The sequence below is a fragment of the Delphinapterus leucas genome, chromosome 11, assembly GCF_059928025.1.
Source record: "Delphinapterus leucas isolate spDelLeu-1000000601 "Yukka" chromosome 11, BTC_Dleu_Yukka2, whole genome shotgun sequence".
Taxonomy (NCBI): Eukaryota; Metazoa; Chordata; class Mammalia; order Artiodactyla; family Monodontidae; genus Delphinapterus; species Delphinapterus leucas.
This window is the reverse complement of record NC_143139.1, coordinates 37,956,001-37,978,257: the sequence shown is the minus strand read 5'-3', so window position 1 is coordinate 37,978,257 and position 22,257 is coordinate 37,956,001. Positions and strand designations below refer to the sequence as shown.

Here is a 22,257-nt window from a genome sequence, read left to right as displayed (position 1 = left end):
CTCTTCATCATCTCTAACCCTTAAACAGCCAGAATTCTAAGATAGTAATAATATGAGAAAAGAAGGACTCTACCAATATATTTTTTTTTTTTTTTAATAGACCGAAGGACCTGTAGAATACTGGCTAAAAGAGAATGCCTTTGGGTTTAGTCTTAGGGCTAGGGCTGCGTGACAATAGAATTAGGGCTATCTTGATTTCAGGAAGGGCCCTTCTAGGCTGGTGAGGTGCATGCCTCCCATCTCCCACACATGAGACACAGTGCAGCTGGAGAATTAATTACTCTGCCTCATAACCCTCTACCCAGTATTCCAAGCAGCCACTGTCAGGCCAACCTGTGAACGGGAACCTGTTGGCCAGCCTTATTCCAGACTCTGACCCACCCTAAGGGTTGATTTTGTTAGGTTGATTTGGAATACACACTCGCTTTTAGTCTTTTTTAAAAGTGTTCATTATGTAATATTTGATTCATACAAAATAGTTTGTAGAGATACGTGTTCTAAAGCATGATAATAAAATGAATACATAAACCCACCACCTAACATAAAGAGAATTTTTTCAATCCCATTGAAGCTGCCAGTGTGCTCCTTCCCTGTCCCATCTTCTTTTCTCCTCTCTACCTTCAGAGGTAACTACTATCCTGATTTTTATGTGTATTATTTTCTTTGCACTTTTTTGCTTAACATTTTTATTGATGTATAACATTCATACAGTAAAGTCCCAAAATCTTAAATGTACAACTTCCTGAATTTTCACTCATGTACAAAACTGAGAAACTACCATCCAGATCAAGATATAGAACATTTCTCGTATCCCAGAAACCTCCCTTTTCGGTTGATTACCTCCCAGAGGTGGCCACTGTTGTGATCTCTAATATTGTAGATAGGTTTTGCCAGTTTTGGAATTTCTTACAGTTGCATCGTACAGTATGCACGGTTCTCTGCTTGGCTTCTTTTGCTGTTATTGTCTGAGATTGATCTGTACTGTCAGTAGCAGTAGTTTCTTCTTTTTCATTGCTGATCAGAATTCCATTGTGTGGATATATCACAATTTGTGTATCCATTCTCCTATTGATATACACTGAGTTGTTTTCAGCTTGGGGCCGTTATGAATAAACCTGCTATGAACATTCTTGTACATGTCTTTTGATGGATATAGCACCTGGGATGGTATTTGCTTGGTCATAGTTTGTATATGCATTTAGCATTAGAAGATACTGCCAAATGGTTTTTCAAATTAGTTGTATTTCTCTTTTTATAAAACATTTATTTTTAATTAATTAATTTTTAAATTGAAGTATAGTTGATTTACAGTTTAGTGTCAGGTGTACAGCAAAGTGATTCAGTTTTATATGTATATATACACACACACTTATCTGTACTTTTTCAGATTCTTTTCCATTATAGGTTATTACAAGATATTGAATATAGTTCCCTGTGCTATACAGTCGGTCCTTATTGTTTATGTTTTATATATAGTAGTGTATATCTGTTAAACCCAAACTCCTAATTTATCCCTCCCCCACTTCCCCCTTTGGTAACCATAAACTGTTTTCTATGTCTGAGAGTCTGTTTCTGTTTTGTAAGTGAGTTCGTTTGTATCACTTTTTTCTTTTTCTTTTTTTTTTTTAATTTTAATTTTATATTGGAGCATAGTCGATTAACAATGTTGTGTTAGTTTCAGGTGTACAGCAAAGTGATTCAGTTATACATATACATGTATCTATTCTTTTTCAAATTCTTTTCCCATTTAGGTTATTACAGAATATTGAGCAGAGTTCTCTGTACTATACCGTAGGTCCTTGTTGGTTATCTATTTTAAATATAGTAGTGTGCACATGTCAATCCCAAACTCCCAATCTGTCCCCGCCCCCCGACCCTTCCCCCCAGTAACCGTAAGTTTGTTCTCTAAGTCTGTGAATCTGTTTCTGTTTTATAAATAAATTCATTTGTATCTTTTTTTTTTATTTTTTAGATTCTGCATATAAGTAATATCATATGATATTTGTCTTTCTCTGTCTGACTTACTTCACTTAGTATGATAATCTCCATATCCATCCATGTTGCTGCAAATGGCATTATTTTATTCTTTTTTGTGGCTGAGTAATATTCCATTATATATATGTACCACATTTTCTTTATCCCTTCGTCTGTCGATGGACATTTAGGTTGCTTCCATGTCTTGGCTATTGTAAATAGTGCTGCTAGGAGCATTGGGCTGCATGTATGTTTTCAAATTAGAGTTTTTGTCTTTTTCCGGTTATATGCCCAGGAGTGGGATTGCTGGATCATATGGTAGCTCTATTTTTAGTTTTGTAAGGAACCTCTATACTGTTCTCCATAGTGGCTGAACCAATTTACATTCCCACCAGCAGAGTGGGAGGGTTCCCTTTTCTCCACGCCCTCTCCAGCATTTATTATTTGTAGACTTTTTGATGATGGCTGCTCTGACTGGTGTGAAGTGATACCTCATTGTAGTTTTGATTTGCATTTCTCTGATAATTAGTGATGTTGAGCATCTTTTCATGTGCCTATTGTCCATCTGTATGTCTTCTTTGGAGAAATGTCTGTTTAGGTCTTCTGCCCTGGTTGTATTTTTCTTAATGAAACCAAGGCTAATTGAGTCCAGAGAGAGCACACATTATTATTTAAATAGTATGTCATCTGCTTTAGTAATGTCTCGATGCAAGAGAAGTATGATTTTGGGTCTTGAATTTATTACTGTTGGAAATGATACTTTCTGAACATGATTTATTCTCTGCTAAGTATTATTTAGTCTGCTTTCATTTTTTGTAACTTTACCCCCTTCTATGTAGCCTTTTCCTTTTCATAAATTGGAATCTTCTTATAATGCCCTTTCCTAAAAGGCATCATGTCAGATGATTTCTTAGAGAGTTGCTTTCTACAGTCATTTATTCATTCAACAGATATTGATTGAACTCCTGGTTTGTGTGGCCAGTGCAGTCATGATTGTTCCATTCTAGTTCAGATCTGAGCAGCGGCTTTGGTGTTCTGCTGCTGTTAGTTTTCTACACATGTCTGTGTAACAGGGTTGGACAGTCTTGGCTTTAATCTTGGTAGGCTGATGGAATTTCTAGAATCTTCATGCTAAAACACATAGCTGAATTTCAGTCCATCTTTGAATGTTCATTCAATGAAACTAAGCATAGGTCTTATTTTGTTTTTTAATTTATCAACAATTTTTTCCTACATAAATTATTTAAAATAGTATATTGTTAAATACAGAAAGGATTTTGTTTATATAATAATTAAGTTTTTGTTTACATGAGTTTTTTTTTAATAAATCTTTAAATTTTATTTTACTTATTTTTGGCTGCATTGGGTCTTCGTTGTTGCGTGTGGGCTTTCTCTAGTTGCATCAAGAGGGTGTGCTACTCTTTGTTGCGTGTGCGGGCTTCTCATTGCGGTGGCTTCTCTTGTTGCAGAGCATGGGCTCTAGAGCGCAGGCTCAGTAGTTGTGGCTCACGGGCTTAGTCGCTCTGCAGCACGTGGGATCTTTCCGGACCAGGGCTTGAACCCGTGTCCTCTGCATTGGCAGGCGGTTTCTTAACCACTGCGCCACCAGGGAAGCCCCGTTTACCTGAGTTTTAATGAACTCTTTTATGGTTACTGGTTTAAAATCTCTTACTAGAGAGTTCCCTGGTGGCCTAGTGATTACGATTCTGGGCTTTCACTGCCGTGGCCTGGGTTCAGTCCCTGGCTGGGGAACTGAGATCCCGTGAGCCAAGTGGTGTGGGAAAAAAAAGAAATATCTCTTACTAAAAATCATTCTTTTATTATATGTGCTAAAAAAAATGATTAAAAAAATACTGATGGGGGTCCATGAAATGATTCATTACCGTGAAAGGAATGTGTGAGTCAGAAGAGATTGGGAACTGCTGGACTAGCATGTTATGTATTTTCTTTGGTAGAGTCAGCTATATTTTGGAATACACTGAGAAACAGTATACTATAGTCATTGAGAGCCCTCTGGAGGAGGCAGACTGCCTGGGTTCAGATCCTCATTTGGCCACTTACTAGCTGAGTGACCCTGAGTGAGTTAACTAACTTCTATTTGTCATTTCCTTCAAGTGAAACACATGGGTAATTATGTCTACCTCATAGGTTGCCGTGAGAATCAGGAGTTAATTGTGCTCTACAAGCAGTTTTTGTTTTAAAAATAAGAGAAAAAAAAGGTTTTTAGATAAAACCTTTCTCTGCTGTTGGATGCAATTACATAGATTTGGGGTTATTTGCAAACTTCTCTTATGTAAAGGAATAATACTTCACTGCTAATAGTTTGTGATTTAGGGGTGATTTTTAGACTCTACTGACTTAGCTTACTTTATGAATTCAAAGTCAGATTCTCTAAGTGGTTTGGATCTTGGTTTTCTAAGCAAGAATACCCTTTTGTCTGGGTTTAGTCTTAAGAATGAGAGGTTACTTGAGTTGCTTTTGTAGGCCTTTAGGTCCTTAGATTGTAACAACTTAATGTTCTGTTGAATGTTCTTTTGGGGGGGCGGAGTTTATCTTCTGTTTTTAATGGTCATGTAATTATGAACACTGTTTCCCTACTTTTGATTTCAGGACAGTATCCTTGATGAGCTTGACAAAGAAGAGAGTACCCATGATTCTTTGTCTCAAGAATCGGAGTCAGAAGAAGATGGGATTCATGTAGATTCACAAAAGGCTCTTGCTCTAAAAGAAAAGGTACTCTTTAGGTTAGCCGTTGGTTCCTTCAAGTAAGCAGGATATGTAGAAAATCATGTCCATCCCAAGATTTCTACAGCATAATTTAGGGGGTGTTCAGACTTTAAGCTGTTATTGGCTATATCGCTATTGGGAGGCAGTATAGCGTAGTGGTTAGGAGTATGTGCTCTAAAACCAGATTATCTAGGTTCACATCCTGTGACAAGTTCTTTAAATTGCCTGTGTGTACTCAGTTTTCTCAGCTGTAAAATAAGATTAATATTATTACTAAACCTCAATGGGTGGTTGTGTTATTAAATGAATTATTATATGTAAAGTGCTTGGAGCATACAGAGAGTTATTCCAGGGCTTTAAGTAGTAGACTGAAGTACTAATCAAATCAGCGCGTGATTCTTGACATGGACATTATATCCCACTCCTCCATATCACAGACCATCTTTGGTTGCTTTTTGGAACGTTCAACATCTCCCTGAGGAATGCCTCATTATTGTAAAACTGGCTATATTGCTTTTCAAAGAGGTGGCACTCTTTCAGATTAAAATTTATCTTTATGCCTTTCTTTTGTTACATTTCTGTGGGTTCTTATTGTCAACAAAAAGTATATAATGCTAGGTATTTTACTCGTTTTTCTGCCAGGGCTCTTGGATTGTGACCAAACTATGACTATGTAGTGAATTTTAGCACTTGTAAAAAGACCACTTTGCTTAATTCCCTTGCCTTTCCTGTGAGCCTTGATCACATGGCTAATGAGATAGGAAGAGATGGATAATAATGAAAGAAAATGGCTCTGGAATTCTGTGCCAGTATATATCTGACTTGTGTGCTTTTTCAGGGTAATAAATACTTCAAACAAGGAAAATATGATGAAGCGATTGAATGCTACACCAAAGGCATGGGTGCTGACCCATATAATCCTGTGTTACCAACAAACAGAGCATCAGCATACTTTAGACTGAAAAAGTAAGGAGTTTCCATAATGTGTGTGAATCTTTTATGTGTATATGGAGACTTCAAAAAACAAAAAACCTTTCGTGATAAAATGTGTGGGAATGCTTGAAAAAGTTTTACATTTCTTTTCAACTATAAATTTTTATAACTCACTCCCTTTTATTTAGTTCTTTCACTTAAGCCATTTTAAACATTCAGGTGCTCAAACCCTGCTCCTGTAGCTCACTTTACTGAGGTGTTCCTCCTCTAAATGTTGAGTAATGATGCTCTTTACCTAATTCACAGACGCAAAAAAAGTTAGCGGGGTAAAAATTTTTTATAAATTAATTTTGCTTCATTATTTTGAAAAATTATTTATCCACTATTTAACACAGAGAACTTTTATTATGGTAAACTTAAAATATGTTTCAACATTTGTTTAAGTCATACCCTTTAAATAAATACTTAATGTTGAAGAACATAAATGTGTATGGTCTTAATCCTAAGCAGGGAACTGACCTATCATAAGAAATTGTAAAAAGACAAATACCATCAAGGAGGACATTCTTACTGTTTTAATTATTTGGAAATACGAACTATATCGGTGTCTGAGTTTTTACTGTTTTAAATAGAATATTTTTAGATCTTTGAAACTCGTGCTATTCATATCCTGACAAATTAGGGGAATATTTACATTTTATAATATTTGACATCTACACTATGTAAGTGATGAAGAAAACTTTTAAATAAACCTGCATGAGCCTGCCACCCAGCTTAAGAACCAGAACATTATTTTTGAAGCTACCTTTGATATTCTTTTCCATATCCTGACCCTTGTCCCTCCCAGTAAACCATTATCTTGAGTTGTATATCATTCTTTTGATTTAAAAAAAAAAAGTTCATTATATATGTATGTATCTTTAAATAATATATTGTATAACATTGCTTATTTTTGAGCTTTAAAAGTATTTCATACTGGATGTAGTCTTCTGTGGCTTGTCTATTTCTTTGAATAGTATCTTTCTAAGATTTGTTTGTATTTTGCATATAGCTGTAGATCTCTCATTTTCACTGTTATATGCAGTTCCTTTTTAGTAATATACCATTATGTATCCATTCTCCGGTTGCTGGATTGTTGGTTTGTTCCTTTCTTTCTCTCTTTCCTTTTCTTCTCCCTGCTTTCTTTCCCTGCCTTCCACCCTCCTTCCCTTTCTTATTTAACAACAGTGATACTGTGAACACTCTTGTACCTATTTCTTGGTGCTGGGTCATAGGATGTGCACAGGTTCAACTTTAAATGGTGGTAACCAGTTGCTGCAAGGGGAGTTGTAACATTCCTGTTAGCAGTGTATAAGAGTGAATGTTCCGTATCTTTACCAACACGGGTATAATTGGGCTTCTGAATTGTTTTCAGTCTAGGGGGTGTAAAATGGTAATTCACTGTGGCCTTAACTTGCATTTCCCCAATTTCTAATGAGGTTGAGCGTCTTCTTATATGTTTATTCACCACTTATTTACTTTTTTTCTGTGAAATGTCTGTTTTATCTTTTGACCATTTTTCTGTTAGGCTGTTTTGCTGTTGATTTTTAAGAGTTCTTTATTCTAGATACTAATTCTTTAGTGTTTATTTATAATAATTATCTTGTCTCAATTTGTAGTTGGTCTTCCTTTTTTTATGGAGTCTTGGTGAGCAGAAATTTTTAATTTAATATAATTTTTTATTTTTATTATTATTTTTATTTATTTATTTATTTATTTATTTATTTATTTATTTTCGGTTCGCGGGCCTCTCACTGCTGTGGCCTCTCCCGGTGCGGAGCACAGGCTCTGGATGCACAGGCTCAGCGGCCATGGCTCACGGGCCTAGCCGCTCCGCTAGGGCAGAGATCTGGGAAGATGTGGGATCTTCCCAGACCGGGGCACGAACCTGTGTCCCCTGCATCGGCAGGTGGACTCTCAACCACTGCGCCACCTAATTTTATTTTTTAAAAATATATTATTATTATTATTTTTTCGACCCCACCATGTGGCATGTGGGATCTTAGTTCCCCAACCAGGGATTGAACCTGTGCCCCCTGCATTGGGAGCTCAGAGTCTCAACTACAGACTGCCAGGGAAGTCCCAGAAATTTTAATGTATTTCATTTATTGATTTTTGTAAAATGTTGGCACTTTGAAAAATATGATTTGTTAAAGTAGTTTCCTTCCCTGAGTTCGTAACAGTCTCCTATATTTACTCCTAAAAGTTTTACTTTTCACGCTTAAGTCTTTTTATATATGCTGAAGGTAGAATCCCAGTTTCATATCTTTTCACATGAATATCCCAGTTGTTTCAGACCTGTTTGTTGAATATCCATGCTTTCCCCATGAATCTGCAGTTCCACTGTTGTCATATGTCAGGTTTGCACGGATCTCTTTTTCATCTCTCTATTCTTTACATTGATCTGTTGCCCATTACTATAACCATTCCACACTGTCTTTAATTATTATAGCATTATAATTATAATGTCTTGGTATTTAGTATAGGGCATTCTCCTACCTTATTATTCTTTAGGAATGTTGGGTATTTTTGAACTTTTACTTGTCAGTATAAATTTTAGAATCATCTTGTCAAATTCCTTGAAAACTTTTGATTACAATTGCATTGGATTTATAGATCAGTTTGGAGAGAATTATATTGTTGTGTTTTTGTGTCTTATAGATGAATGTGAAATTGCTCTACTTCTTTGATGTCTTTGAAGACAGTCTTGTAATTTTCTGCATATGGATCTTGTACATCTTTTGTTAGATTTATCAGTTTTTTGTTGCTGATCTCTAGTAGAGTAGCCACCTTGCTAAACTTTCATTATTTCTAACAATGTCTCCAGATTGTTTTTGAGTTTTCTTGATAGACCATCATATCATCTAAGAATGTCAGTTTTGTTCCTTCCTTTACAGTTCTTTTGGCTGTTATTTCTTTCTTACGGAACTACATTGGCCAGAACCTCTAGCACAGTACTGAGAAAAAGCAGTGATAGTGGGCATTTTTGTTCTTTGCTTTAAAGGGAGTAGTGCTCAAGTCTCACCATCAGGAATTATTGATTTTAGTGGGCTTCACTAAAAGGAGATGGGAAACATGCCTTCAATTGGGAAGTAAATTCCCTTTTCAGAGATTTCAGAAACAAATTTTTTGAAGTTTTGGTTTAACAGATGATTTTTTTTTTTTTTTAAATTGCAGATTTGCTGTTGCTGAGTCTGATTGTAATTTAGCAATTGCCTTGAATAGAAGTTATACAAAGGCTTATGCAAGACGAGGTGCTGCTCGATTTGCTTTGCAAAAATTAGAGGATGCCAAAAAAGGTATTAATATTTTCCAAGTCATCCATATCTAAAAAATTATTTAAAATTTTAATTTAACTGATGCTATACGAAGAATAATAGAGAATGACAGTTACTACCTTCAGAGCTCTGTCTATTATTGAATAAAACTCATTTTTGCAATTTAAAATGTGTCTTGATATTTTGGGAAAAGAGCATGTTATTTGCCACCAATTAGACTTTGGTTCAAATTCTCATTTGACCATGAGCTGTGTGACCAGGAGAAGGTTACGTATCTTCTCTGATTTTCAATTTCTCATCTGTAAAATAGGGATTAAAACATCTTGTTGGCTATTATGAGGCTAGAAGTAATGCATGTAAAGCCTTAACACATTTTTATTTATTTGTAAATTCTAAGCCTTCCATTATTCCATAAAATAGGTTTGCATAGTACAAATCACAAAATCTGAATGACGCTGATGTCTGAAAGATTGTGCTCCTTCTTGGTTTTATGAAGTATAACTTATGATAGCAAGTATTCTCCCCGGGGCTGGTAGAAGGAGGTGATCTGTCACAAGGATTCTGTCAGGGTTTTGTCTGTCCTGGGGGAATGGAGGAAGTCCAGTGGCATAATGTTAGTGTTTCTTAGTTCCTCTTAATTTTGCTACAGGATACTTACCTATTTGTCACATGTAAGCAAATGATTGTTGTTCTATACCGGTTTTTTAATCTCATATGTCTTTCAAATATTCTTTATCTTCTGTTTTACCCAGATTATGAAAAAGTATTAGAACTGGAACCCAATAACTTTGAAGCTACAAATGAACTCAGGAAAATTAATCAGGTAAACTGGTTATTTAAATTAAGTACATTACTTATTACTTTTATTTGATAAAGTAAAGGTTTTTGCATAGACTTTGTACTATGTAACATAGACATTTTTCTACTTTTAATTCTTTGTACTATAGAGATTTTTACTAAACAAATTTGTAAGCTAGAGGTGGTATAATGGTATTTAAAGATTCTTAATTAGTTATTATCTTAAAAAGTTGCCTGAGATATTTAGAACTACTGCTGCTTCACTTTTTCCTAGATGTTAGAATCATTTTTTTTTAATCTCACTGATTTTTCTTATTTGGCTTGTGCTTTGATTTTTGTACTTTTGCATATTTCTTTGATTTTGTATAGTTTTAAAGTTGCTCCATCTTTATGGTCTATATAGCAAAAATAATACTAATTTTTTAACAGTAAGAAAATAGGTACTTAAATGTAAAATTTGCTGTCAAATGATACTGAACAGTTACATATTCCTTTTACTTTGCTGTTGAATCAGTTATAATTATTTTACCATCTGTTGAAACTTTGATAAAAAAGTGACAATGATTGGGGAAAGTCTGCCTTTAAATATTGCCATTACTTATTGCACATAAAATCTGTTGGTAGATATATCAACTTGATTATAATTGTGAACTGTATTGTATATTTTCGTGTTTTGTCCTAGGTCAAATAATGACTATGAATTTTTTTTTTTTTTTTAAACATCTTTATTGGGGTATAATTGCTTTACAATGGTGTGTTAGTTTCTGCTTTATAATAAAGTGAATCAGTTATACATATACATATGTTCCCATATGTCTTCCCTCTTGACTATGAATATTAAATTTGAGAAATTTGGTGATGTGGTCTCAATTACCTTCTTTATTTTTGAAAATTGTTCCTAGAACAGTGTAGAAATTCGATAAATATTTGTTGAATAAATGAACAACTGTCTTTAGTGAATATTACTTATTTTAATTGGAATAAGATGCACATTAAATTTCTTTGCTTTTTATTTTAGTAAGTAGAAAGATTTTAAATTGGCGTAAATATTATTTTAATTATTTGAAATGTGGCAGGAATTCTAATATATTTGAATAATTTATTGTTTTAAAGTCAAATATGTATGCGTCTTCCATTACTTGTTTTATTTTAGCTGACTGCTGTGTCTCCTAGGCTTTAACTTCTAAAGAAAACTCATATCCAGAGGAAGCTGATACAATGACTAAGTCAGCTGAAGGAGAGAAAAAACAAATTGAAGAGCAACAGAATAAACAGCAGGCCATTTCAGAGAAAGATCGGGTAATCCAGGATTCCAACAAATATATGTTTCTCTGAGCTTACTCTTAGCTTTTTGTGTATCAGTTAAGTTTCTGTCTTTCCTAATATTATATTAAAATTCTTCTTCAGTAGAAACTGAAACTTAAATATACTAAAATATATTAGTATATATACTGTATATACTAATATATACAGTATATATACTGTATATACTAATATATACAGTATATATACTGTATATATACTGGGACCTACTAATTAAAACTTTGAGTAATTGATGACTTAATACATAATATTAAAAAAGTATTTAAGTTTAGGAAACAAATTACTTTTGAGCATTTTAACATATATTTACATATTGTGGTTATAAATTTAACATACAAATAAATTACAATTCATTCTTACTTATTTTTCATTAACTCCCACTGAACTATTTCTGATAAAAATTTCTTTAGAAATCCTGAGTTGAGATTTAATTTAACATATTATAGCCTTTCATGGACCCACAACAAATACTTATGGAATGATTATTGATTGTGATATATCTGATTCTGATTAGAAATAAATGTTAGTGAACTCTAGTATACACATTCCAATACAGTTTAATTTATCCTATGTTTAGGCATATTAATGTTACTGAAGAGTCAGCTGTACAGTCTGATACTCTGTTCTTTCACAAAAATTATTTGAGTTTTGAAATTCTTCTGTAGAGATTCTATTTTTTTTGGCTGTGTCTTGTGGCTTGTGGGATCTTAGTTCCCTGACCAGGGTTTGAACCAAGACCCTCAGCAGTGAGAGCGTGGAGTCCTAACCACTGGACCGCCAGGGAATTCCCTGTACAGATTCTAATATTACTAAAGAGTATAATATTCGGGCCTATATTTATTTATAAAATCCTATTTACTTATTTATTTTTTGGCTATGTTGGTCTTCGTTGCTGCGCGCGGGCTTTCTCTAGTTGCCGTGAGTGGCAGCTACTCTGCGTTGTGGTGCCCAGGCTTCTCATTGTGGTGGCTTCTCTTGTTGCAGAGCACGGGCTCTAGGCACATGGGCTTCAGTAGTTCTGGCGCATGGGCTTCAGTAGTTGTGGCTCACGGGCTCTAGAGTGCAGGCTCAGTAGTTGTGGCACCTGGGCTTAGTTGCTCCACGGCATGTGGGATCTTCCCAGACCGGGGCACGAACCCGTGTCCCCTGCATCGGCAAGTGGACTCTCAACCACTGCGCCACCAGGGAAGCCCCTGGGCTTATATTTATTAAAATGTGTTTTTAATTTAAGCTTTGTCCAATCTTAATTAATAAAATAATGGTTAATGCCGCAAGTAGCATACTTTTTTTTTAGTACTCAAAAGAGATTAACACCATTATGAAAGCAATCCAAACTAACAGATTCTAAAACATGTATCATGTAATTTTAGCAATTAAAATATAGTTTAATTATTGATATAATAATGATGGGTATACTTGAAGTGTTGCTAAAGATTTGAATTCAACTAACTTTTTTTTTTTTGCATTTTCTTTTTTATTCTTCTCCATACTTCTTTCCAAAATGACAGGGGAATGCATTTTTCAAAGAGGGGAAATATGAAAGAGCAATCGAATGCTATACTCGAGGGATAGCAGCAGATGGCGCTAATGCCCTTCTTCCAGCTAACAGAGCAATGGCCTATCTGAAGATTCAGAAGTAAGTATTGGTTACTTTTAATTCTTTTCAAGATGAAAAATGAAATTTACCATAAATTGTCATATTAGCTAAATAATAAATTTAAATTTAATTCATTTACTTCTAAGCATTAAAGTTAGAGAGAGAGAGAGAGAGAGTGTGTATGTGTGTCATAGTACATATTCAGTAAAAGTTAGCTCTAAAATATTTTTCCAGTTTTAATGCTCTGGCATTACACAGTTTAACACTTCTTTAATTTCTTTATGTTATTCTGAATTAGTGATTTGAAAGTTATTTTTAACCTCAGAACCCTTTGGGCAGAATCTTATCTGGAAGTGTATACATATATAACAAAAGGGAATTGCTGTCATTGAAACTGCTGATTGATTACATATACAACTAAAACTTGGTCCTGTGATACTAACCACATATTTCTGGATGCACTCAAGGGCTCCATGTTGGACAGTCAGCAGGATAATATCTGATGACAGAAACTATGTCTTTGAATCTGTTGTAATAATACTTTACACACTAGTTACAGAATTAAAAATTCCTATAAATATTATAAGTAAGGATTCTAAACTATTTTGGTGCCGTAGACCACTTTGGCTGCGTGGTGCACCTTTCTCAAGATAATATTTTTAACTGCATAATGATACATTTAGGGTTACAAAGGAAATCAACTATGTTGAAATAGAGTTTTAAAAATATTAAAATTTGTGACACATTGGTGTACATACTTTTAAAAATGAACATAGTACAAAATGAGAAACTATGTTTAAAATACAGGCAAGTTAAAAACAAATAAAAATACAGGCAAGTTAAAGTTAAAAAATTTTTTTAAAGACATATTATTGTGAAAGTTTGAATAAAGCCACTAGAATTTGGGGGTTCTTTGACACATCTTCCACATATTGATCAACCAGTATGTAATGTGATATGAAAATAACTGATTTTTATTGGTGACAAAGTCATAGGTACTGTTTTTACTACTGTGGTTTGTTATCTACACTTGTAATTGAAAGGAAAGCTGCATTTCCTTTAAAAGTTAATGAAAATAAGGGTACAGTATTTTTCCCATCCAAGTTTTCAGATATCTCACAGGATCTCAGGATAGGAACCTCTATCATATAAGAAAATTGTGATTGTATATTTAACCTCATTGAAATTAATAGATACATTAGAAGTGTATTATTTTGATTAGTCAGAGTAAAGATCATTGCATATCTTACTAACTTAGGAAAATTTTGAATTTTGCTATTCCAGAATTGCACATGATTTAAAAATTGTAAGGTCTGCATTTTTAGGTTTGACTAGTGCCAAGAATAATACCTTCTAATAGGTGATTATATTTACATTTATGAGAGCTCTAATTTATTGTGTTTTATTGCTTTAGTTGATAACCACCTAAGTATATTATGACAAGTTAACAGTATTTTTTAATTTGAAGGAACTATTATGTGACTTTTTTAAACACCTTTAGTGGAGTATAATTGCTTTACAATGGTGCATTAGTTTCTGCCTTATAACAAAGTGAATCAGCTATACATATACATATGTCTCCATATCTCCTCCCTCTTGAGTCTCCCTCCCGTCCTCCCTATCCCACCCCTCTAGGTGGTCACAAAGCACTGAGCTGATCTCCCTGTGCTATGCAGCTGCTTCCCACTAGCTATCTATTTTACATTTGGTAGTATATACATGTCCATGCCACTCTCACTTCGTCCCAGCTTACCTCTCCCCCTCCCGGTGTCCTCAAGTCCGTTGTCTACATCTGCGTCTTTATTCCTGTCCTGCCCCTATGTTCTTCGTAACCATTTTGATTTTTTTAGATTCCATGTATGTGTATTAGCATACGGTATGTGTTTTTCTCTTTCTGACTTACTTCACTCTGTATGACAGACTCTAGGTCCATCCACCTCACTACAAATAACTCAATTTCGTTTCTTTTTATGGCTGAGTAGTACTCCATTGTATATATGTGCCACATCTTCTTTATCCATTCATCTGTCGATGGACACTTAGGTTGCTTCCATGTCCTGGCTATTGTAAATAGAGCTGCAGTGAACATTTTGGTACATGACTTTTTGAATTATGGTTTTCTCAGGGTATATGCCCAGTAGTGGGATTGCTCGGTCATATGGTAGTTCTATTTGTAGTTTTTTAAGGAACCTCCATACTGTTCTCCATAGTGGCTGTATCAATTTACATTCCCACCAACAGTGCAAGAGGGTTCCCTTTTCTCCACACGTTCTCCAGCATGTATTGTTTGTAGATTTTTTTGATGATGGCCGTTCTGACTGGTGCGAGATGATACCTCATTGTAGTTTTGATTTGCATTTCTCTAATGATTAATGATGTTGAGCATCCTTTCATGTGTTTGTTGGCAGTCTGTATACCTTCTTTGGAGAAATGTCTATTTAGGTCTTCTGCCCATTTGCAGATTGGGTTGTTTGTTTTTTTGATATTGAGCTGTATGAGCTGCTTGTATATTTTGGAAATTAATCCTTTGTCAGTTGCTTCATTTGCAAATATTTTCTCCCATTCTGAGGGTTGTCTTTTGGTCTTGTTTATGGTTTCCTTTGCTGCGCAAAAGCTTTGAAGTTTCATTAGGTCCCATTTGTTTATTTTTGTTTTTATTTCCATTTCTCTAGGAGGTGAGTCAAAAAGGATCTTGCTGTGATTTATGTCATAGGGTGTTCTGCCAATGTTTTCCTCTAAGAGTTTTATAGTGTCTGGCCTTACATTTAGGTCTTTAATCCATTTTGAGTTTATTTTTGTGTATGGTGTTAGGGAGTGTTCTGATTTCATTCTTTTACATGTAGCTGTCCAGTTTTCCCAGCACCACTTATTGAAGAGGCTGTCTTTTCTCCATTGTATATCCTTGCCTCCTTTATCAAAAATAAGGTGACCATATGTGCGTGGGTTTATCTCTGGGCTTTCTAGCCTGTTCCATTGATCTATATTTCAGTTTTTGTGGCCAGTACCATACTGTCTTGATACTGTAGCTTTGTAGTATAGTCTGAAGTCAGGGAGCCTGATTCCTCCAGCTCTGTTTTTCTTTCTCAAGATTGCTTTGGTTATTCGGGGTCTTTTGTGTTTGCATACAAATTGTGAAATTTTTTGTTCTAGTTCTGTGAAAAATGCTACTGGTAGTTTGATAGGGATTGCATTGAATCTGTAGATTGCTTTGGGTAGTATAGTCATTTTCACAGTGTTGATTATTCCAATCCAAGAACATGGTATATCTCTCCATCTGTTTGTATCTTTATTTTCTTTCATCAGTGTCTTATAGTTTTTTGCATACAGGTCTTTTGTCTCCTTAGGTAGGTGTATTCCTAGGTATTTTATTCTTTTGTTGCTGTGGTCAATGGGAGTGTTAATTTCTCTTTCTGACTTTTCATCATTAGTTTATAGGAATGCAAGAGATTTCTGTGCATTAATTTTGTATCCTGCTACTTTACCAAATTCATTGATCAGCTCTCGTAGTTTTCCGGTAGCATCTTTAGGATTCTCTATGTATAGTATCATGTCATCTGCAGACAGTGACAGCTTTGCTTCTTCTTTTCTGATTTGGATTCCTTTTATTTCTTTTTCTTCTCTGACTGCTGTGGCTAAAACTTCCACAACTATGTTGAATAATAGTGGTGAGAATGGGCAGCCTTGCCTTGTTACTGATCTTAGTGGAAATGGTTTCAGTTTTTCACCATTGAGAACAATGTTGGCTGTCGGTTTGTCATATATGGCCTTTATTATGTTGAGATAAGTTCCCTCTATGCCTACTTTCTGGAGGGTTTTTATCATAAGTGGGTGTTGAATTGTGTTGAAAGCTTTTTCTGCATCTAATGAGATGATCTTATGGTTTTTATTCTTCAGTTTGTTAATATGCTGTATCACGTTGATTGATTTGCATACATTGAAGAATCCTTGCATTCCTAGGATAAACCCCACCTGATCATGGTGTATGATCCTTTTAATGTGCTGTTGGATTCCATTTGCTAGTATTCTGTTGAGGATTTTTGCATCTATGTTCATCAGTGCTGTTGGCCTGTAGTTTTCTTTCTTTGAGACATCTTTTTCTGGTTTTGTCTGGAAGTGTTTGAGAAGGATAGGTGTTAGCTCTTCTCTAAATGTTTGATAGAATTTGCCTGTGAAGTCATCTGGTCCTGGGCTTTTATTTGCTGGAAGATTTTTAATCACAGTCTCAATTTCAGTGCTTGTTTTTGGTCTGTTTATATATTCTATTTCTTCCTGGTTCAGTCTTGGAAGGTTGTGCCTTTCTAAGAATTTGTTCATTTCTTCCAGGTTGTCCATTTTATTCGCATATAGTTGCTTGTAATAGTCTCTCGTGATCCTTTGTATTTCTGCAGTGTCAGTTGTTACTTCTCCTTTTTCATTTCTAATTCTGTCGATTTGAGTCTTCTCCCTTTTGTTCTTGATGAGTCTGGCTAATGGTTTATCAATTTTATTTATCTTCTCAAAGAACCAGGTTTTAGTTTTATTGATCTTTGCTATTGTTTCCTTCATTTCTGTTTCATTTATTTCTGATCTGATCTTTATGATTTCTTTCCTCTTGTTAACTTTGGGGTTTTTTTGTTCTTTTTTCTTTAATTGCTTTAGGTGTAAGATTAGGTTATTTATTTGAGACGTTTCTTGTTTCTTGAGGTAGGATTGTATTGCTATAAACTTCCCTCTTAGAACTGCTTTTGCTGCATCCCATTGGTTTTGGGTCATCATGTTTTCATTGTCATTTGTTTCTAGGTATTTTTTGATTTCCTCTTTGATTTCTTCAGTGATCTCTTGCTTATTAAGTAGCATATTGTTTAGCCTCCATGAGCTTGTATTTTTTACAGATTTTTTCCTGTAACTGATACCTAGTCTCATAGCATTGTGGTTGGAAAACATACTTGATGCAATTTCAATTTTCTTAAATTTATCAAGAGTTGATTTGTGACCCAGGATATGATCTATCCTGGAGAATGTTCCATGAACACTTGAGAAGAAAGTGTATTCTGTTGTTTTTGGATGAAATGTCCTATAAATATCAATTAAGCCCATCTTGTTTAATATATCATTTAAAGCTTGTGTTTCCTTATTTATTTTCTGTTTGGATGATCTGTCCATTGGTGTAAATGAGGTGTTAAAGTTCCCTACTATGATTGTGTTACTGTCGATTTCCCCCTTTATGGCTGTTAGCATTTGCCTTATGTATTGAGGTGCTCCTATGTTGGGTGCATAAATACTTACAATTGTTATATCTTCTTCTTGGATTGAGCCCTTGATCATTATGTAGTGTCCTTCTTTGTCTCTTGTAATAGTCTTTATTTTAAAGTCTATTTTGTCTGATATGAGAATTGCTACTCCAGCTTTCTTTTGATTTCCATTTGCATGGAATATCTTTTTTCCTTCCCCTCACTTTCACTTTGTATGTGTCCCTAGTTCTGAAGTGGGTCTCTTGTAGACAGCATATATATGGGTTTTGTTTTTGTATCCATTCAGCCAGTCTATGTCTTTTCGTTGGGGCATTTAATCCATTTACATTTAAGGTAATTATCAATATGTATGTCCCTATTACCATTTTCTTAATTGTTTTGGGTTTGTTATTGTAGGTCTTTTCCTTCTCTTGTGTTTCTTGCCTAGAGAAGTTCCTTTAGCCTTTGTTGTAAAGCTGGTTTGGTGGTGCTGAATTCTCTTAGCTTTTGCTTGTCTGTAAAGCTTTTGATTTCTCCATTGAATCTGGATGAGATCCTTGCTGGGTAGAGTAATCTTGGTTGTAGGTTTTTGCCTTTCATCACTTTAAGTATGTCCTGCCACTCCATTCTGGCTTGCAGAGTTTCTGCTGAAAGATCAGCTGTTAACCTTATGGGGATTCTCTTATATGTTATTTGTTGTGTTTCCCTTGCTGCTTTAAATATTTTTTCTTTGTATTTAATTTTTGATACTGTGATTAACATGTGTCTTGGTGTGTTTCTCCTAGGGTTTATCCTGTATGGGACTCACTGTGCTTCGTGGCGTTGGTTGACTATTTTCTTTCCCATATTAGGGAAGTTTTCAACTATAATCTCTTCAAATATTTTCTAAGTCCCTTTCTTTTTCTCTTCTTCTTCTGGGACCCCTATAATTTGAATGTTGGTGCATTTAATGTTGTTCCAGAGGTCTCTGAGACTGTCATCCATTCTTTTCATTCTTTTTTCTTTATTCTGCTCTGCAGTAGTTATTTCCACTATTTTATCTTCCAGGTCACTTATCCGTTCTTCTGCCTCAGTTTTTCTGCTATTGATTTCTTTTAGAGAATTTTTAATTTCATTTATTGTGTTGTTCATCATTGTTTGTTTACTCTTTATTTCTTCTAGGTCCTTGTTAAACGTTTCTTGTATTTTCTCCATTCTATTTCCAAGATTTTGGATCATCTTTACTATCATTACTCTGAATTCTTTTTCAGGTAGACTGCCTATTTCCTCTTCATTTGTTAGGTCTGGTGGGTTTTTATCTTGCTCCTTCAGCTGCTGTGTGTTTCTCCGTCTTCTCATTTTGCTTAACTTACTGTGTTTGGGGTCTCCTTTTTGCAGACTGCAGGTTTGTAGTTTCTGTTGTTTTTTAGTGTCTTCCCGAAGTGGCTAACGTTGGTTCAGTGGCTTGTGTAGGCTTCCTGGTGGAGGGGACTAGTGCCTGTGTTTTGGTGGATGAGGCTGGATCTTGTCTTTCTCATGGGCAGGTCCGTGTCCGGTGGTGTGTTTTGGGGTGTTTGTGACCTTATTATGATTTTAGGCAGCCTCTCTGCTAATGGGTGGGGTTGTGTTCCTGTCTTGCTAGTTGTTTGGCATAGGGTGTCCAGCACTGTAGCTTGCTGGTCGTTGAGTGGAGCTGGGTCTTAACGTTGAGATGGAGATCCCTGGGAGAGCTTTCGCCGTTTGATATTACGTGGATCTGAGAGGTCTCTGGTGGACCAGTGTCCTGAACTTGGCTCTCCCACCTCAGAGGCACAGGCCTGACACCTGGCTGGAGCAGCAAGACCCTGTCAGGCACATGGCTCAGAAGAAAAGGGAGAAAAAACGAGAGAGGAAAAAAAAGAAATAAAATAAAGTTATTAAAATAAAAAAATTAAAAAGTAATATGAAAAGAAAAAGAAGAGAGCAACCAAACCAAAAAACAAATCCACCAATGATAACAAATACTAAAAACTATACAAAAAAAACCCCCCAAATTAACGGACAGACAGAACCCTAGAACAAATGGTAAAAGCAAAGCTGTGCAGACAAAATCACACACAGAAGCGTGCTCATACACACTCACAAAAAGAGAAAAAGGAAAAAAATATATCGTTGCTCCCAAAGTCCACCTCCTGAATTTGGGATGATTCGTTGTCTATTCAGGTATTCCACAGATACAGGGTACATCAAGTTGATTGTGGAGATTTAATCTGCCGCTCCTGAGGCTGCTGGGAGAGATTTCCCTTTCTCTTCTTTGTTCGCACAGCTACGGTGTTCAGCTTTGGATTTGGCCCCGCCTCTGCGTGTAGGTCACCTGAGGGCGTCTGTTCTTAGCTTAGACAGGACGGGGTTAAAGGAGCCGCTGATTAGGGGACTCTGGCTCACTCAGGCCGGGGGGAGGGAGGGGTACGGATGCGGGGTGAGCCTGCGGCGGCAGAGGCCAGCGGGACGTTTCAACAGCCTGAGGTGCGCCGTGTGCGTTCCCCTGGGAAAGTTGTCCCTGGATCACGGGACCCTGGCAGTGGTGGCTGCACAGGTTCCTGGGAGGGGCGGTGTGGATAGTGACCTATGCTTGCACACAGGCTTCTTTGGTGGCTGCAGTAGCAGCCTCAGCATCCCATGCCCGTCTCTGGGGTCCACGCTGATAGCCACGGCTCGTGCCTGTCTCTGGAGCTCGTTTAGGCAGTGCTCTGAATCCCCTCTCCTCGCGCATCCTGAAAGCATAGTCTCTTGCCTCTTAGGCAGGTCCAGACTTTTTCCCGGATTCCCTCCCGTCTAGCTGTGGCACACTGACCCCTCAGGCTGTGTTCATGCCGCCAACCCCTGTCCTTTCCCTGCGCTCCGACCGAAGCCTGAGCCTCAGCTCCCAGCCCCTGCCCGCCCCGGCAGGTGAGCAGACAAGCCTCTCGGGCTGGTGAGTGCTGGTCGGCACCGATCCTCTGTGCGGGAATCTCTTTGCTTTGCCCTCCACACCCCTGTGGCTGCGCTCTCCTCCGTGGCTCCGAAGCTTCCCCCCGCCACCCCCCATCTCCACCAGTGAAAGGGCTTCCTAGTGTGTGGAAACTTTTCCTCCTTCACAGCTCCCTCCCAGAGGTGCAGGTGCCGTCCCTATTCTTTTGTCTCTGTTTTTTCTTTCACCCTACCCAGGTACGTGGGGAGTTTCTTGCCTTTTGGGTGATCTGAGGTCTTCTGCCAGCATTCAGTAGGTGTTCTGTAGGGGTTGTTCCACATGTAGATGTATTTCTGATGTATTTGTGGGGAGGAAGGTGATCTCCACGTCTTACTCTTCCGCCATCTTGAAGGTCTCCCTATGTGACTCTTATTTGTATCTTTTTCTAGTGTGTCTTTTAGATTCAGTTAATATCAGAAGTTTTCTCTGCTACATAGTGACTGCTGTCAGATATTACAGACTAGATGAGGAACAAGGAAAAGAGCAACTCTTTCAAACAGGAGTTTGACCTGAACCGAGATCTAAAGGGATAGTATGATTAGTGAGGTGAAAAAACAGGTCGAGTGTCCTCGTGCAGGTTCACAGGCACAGGAGTGGGAAATTCCATGGTACCTCTGGAAGGGACAAGTGGTCCATATGGTGGCTGGTATGCAGGGGCAGTGGCAGAGATAAGGCTGGAGCGTCATGCAAGCCCCCAACTTCGTGCTCTGCAGACTTTATTGTAAAAAATGTGGGGACCATGCAGTATCTTGAATGGGAGAATGATATAATCAGTCAAGTAGAAAATATACTGGTTGGGGCGTGGACACGAACACACACAAACATGTTCTTTCTCTTGCTGAAAAGTGAATTAAAGAATTCAGAGGTGTTTAATCTTTTTCACCCTAGGTCTTGTTTTGAAGGTAGAATGGCATTCACTTAGGCCTTGGGAAGAATGTGATCACAGAAGATTCTTTTTTAAAAAAATATTTGTTATTATGAAACTTTTCGTAATAAACTCTATGTACCAAGTCATCTAGTGTTCACTAGCCATACCTTTTTTGTCATATCTGTTTCAGGTGTTTTCCCCCCGAATTATTGTAAAGCAAATCAGAGACATTATGAGATTTCATCCCTAAAGGATGTTTCATACATAACCACAATACCATTATTATGCCAAATAAATTCACAATAATTCATTAATGTCATTTTAATATATATGAGGGTCTCAGGTTTTTTCTATTGCTTGGTTTTCTTTTAGCTTTTCTTAGCTTTTTGTTGTCATAAAGCAGTACTCAGACTGAATTAATTGCTGGTTGCATGACTGAGTAGAATTTATGAAAAGTAGTAGATGGTATGCTTTCACGTATATAATGGATCCTGAGTTCTGGTGTGCTGTTTTCCTTAGGTGATGTGTACTGTGGGTAAATA

At 36.4% G+C, this 22,257-nt stretch overlaps 1 protein-coding gene across 9 annotated transcripts in view; it reads left to right on the top strand.

The window, feature by feature from the left end:
* Positions 1–22,257, top strand: part of RPAP3 (RNA polymerase II associated protein 3) — a 102,666-nt gene that overhangs the window by 4,386 nt on the left and 76,023 nt on the right. For 8 of the 9 annotated variants that reach the window (XR_016394914.1, XR_016394911.1, XR_016394912.1 and 5 more), the window contains exons 4-9: positions 4,585–4,707; positions 5,540–5,667; positions 8,851–8,972; positions 9,704–9,774; positions 10,923–11,048; positions 12,581–12,708. Coding sequence is in view for 4 of the 9 variants with exons in the window: in XM_089920615.1 (XP_089776741.1) it covers positions 4,585–4,707; positions 5,540–5,667; positions 8,851–8,972; positions 9,704–9,774; positions 10,923–11,048; positions 12,581–12,708 (698 nt within the window). In the remaining 5 variants the exon portion in view is untranslated. Of the gene's footprint in view, positions 1–3,929; positions 4,053–4,584; positions 4,708–5,539; positions 5,668–8,850; positions 8,973–9,703; positions 9,775–10,922; positions 11,049–12,580; positions 12,709–22,257 lie in introns of all 9 variants that reach the window. The other variant, XR_016394915.1, reaches the window with a different exon arrangement.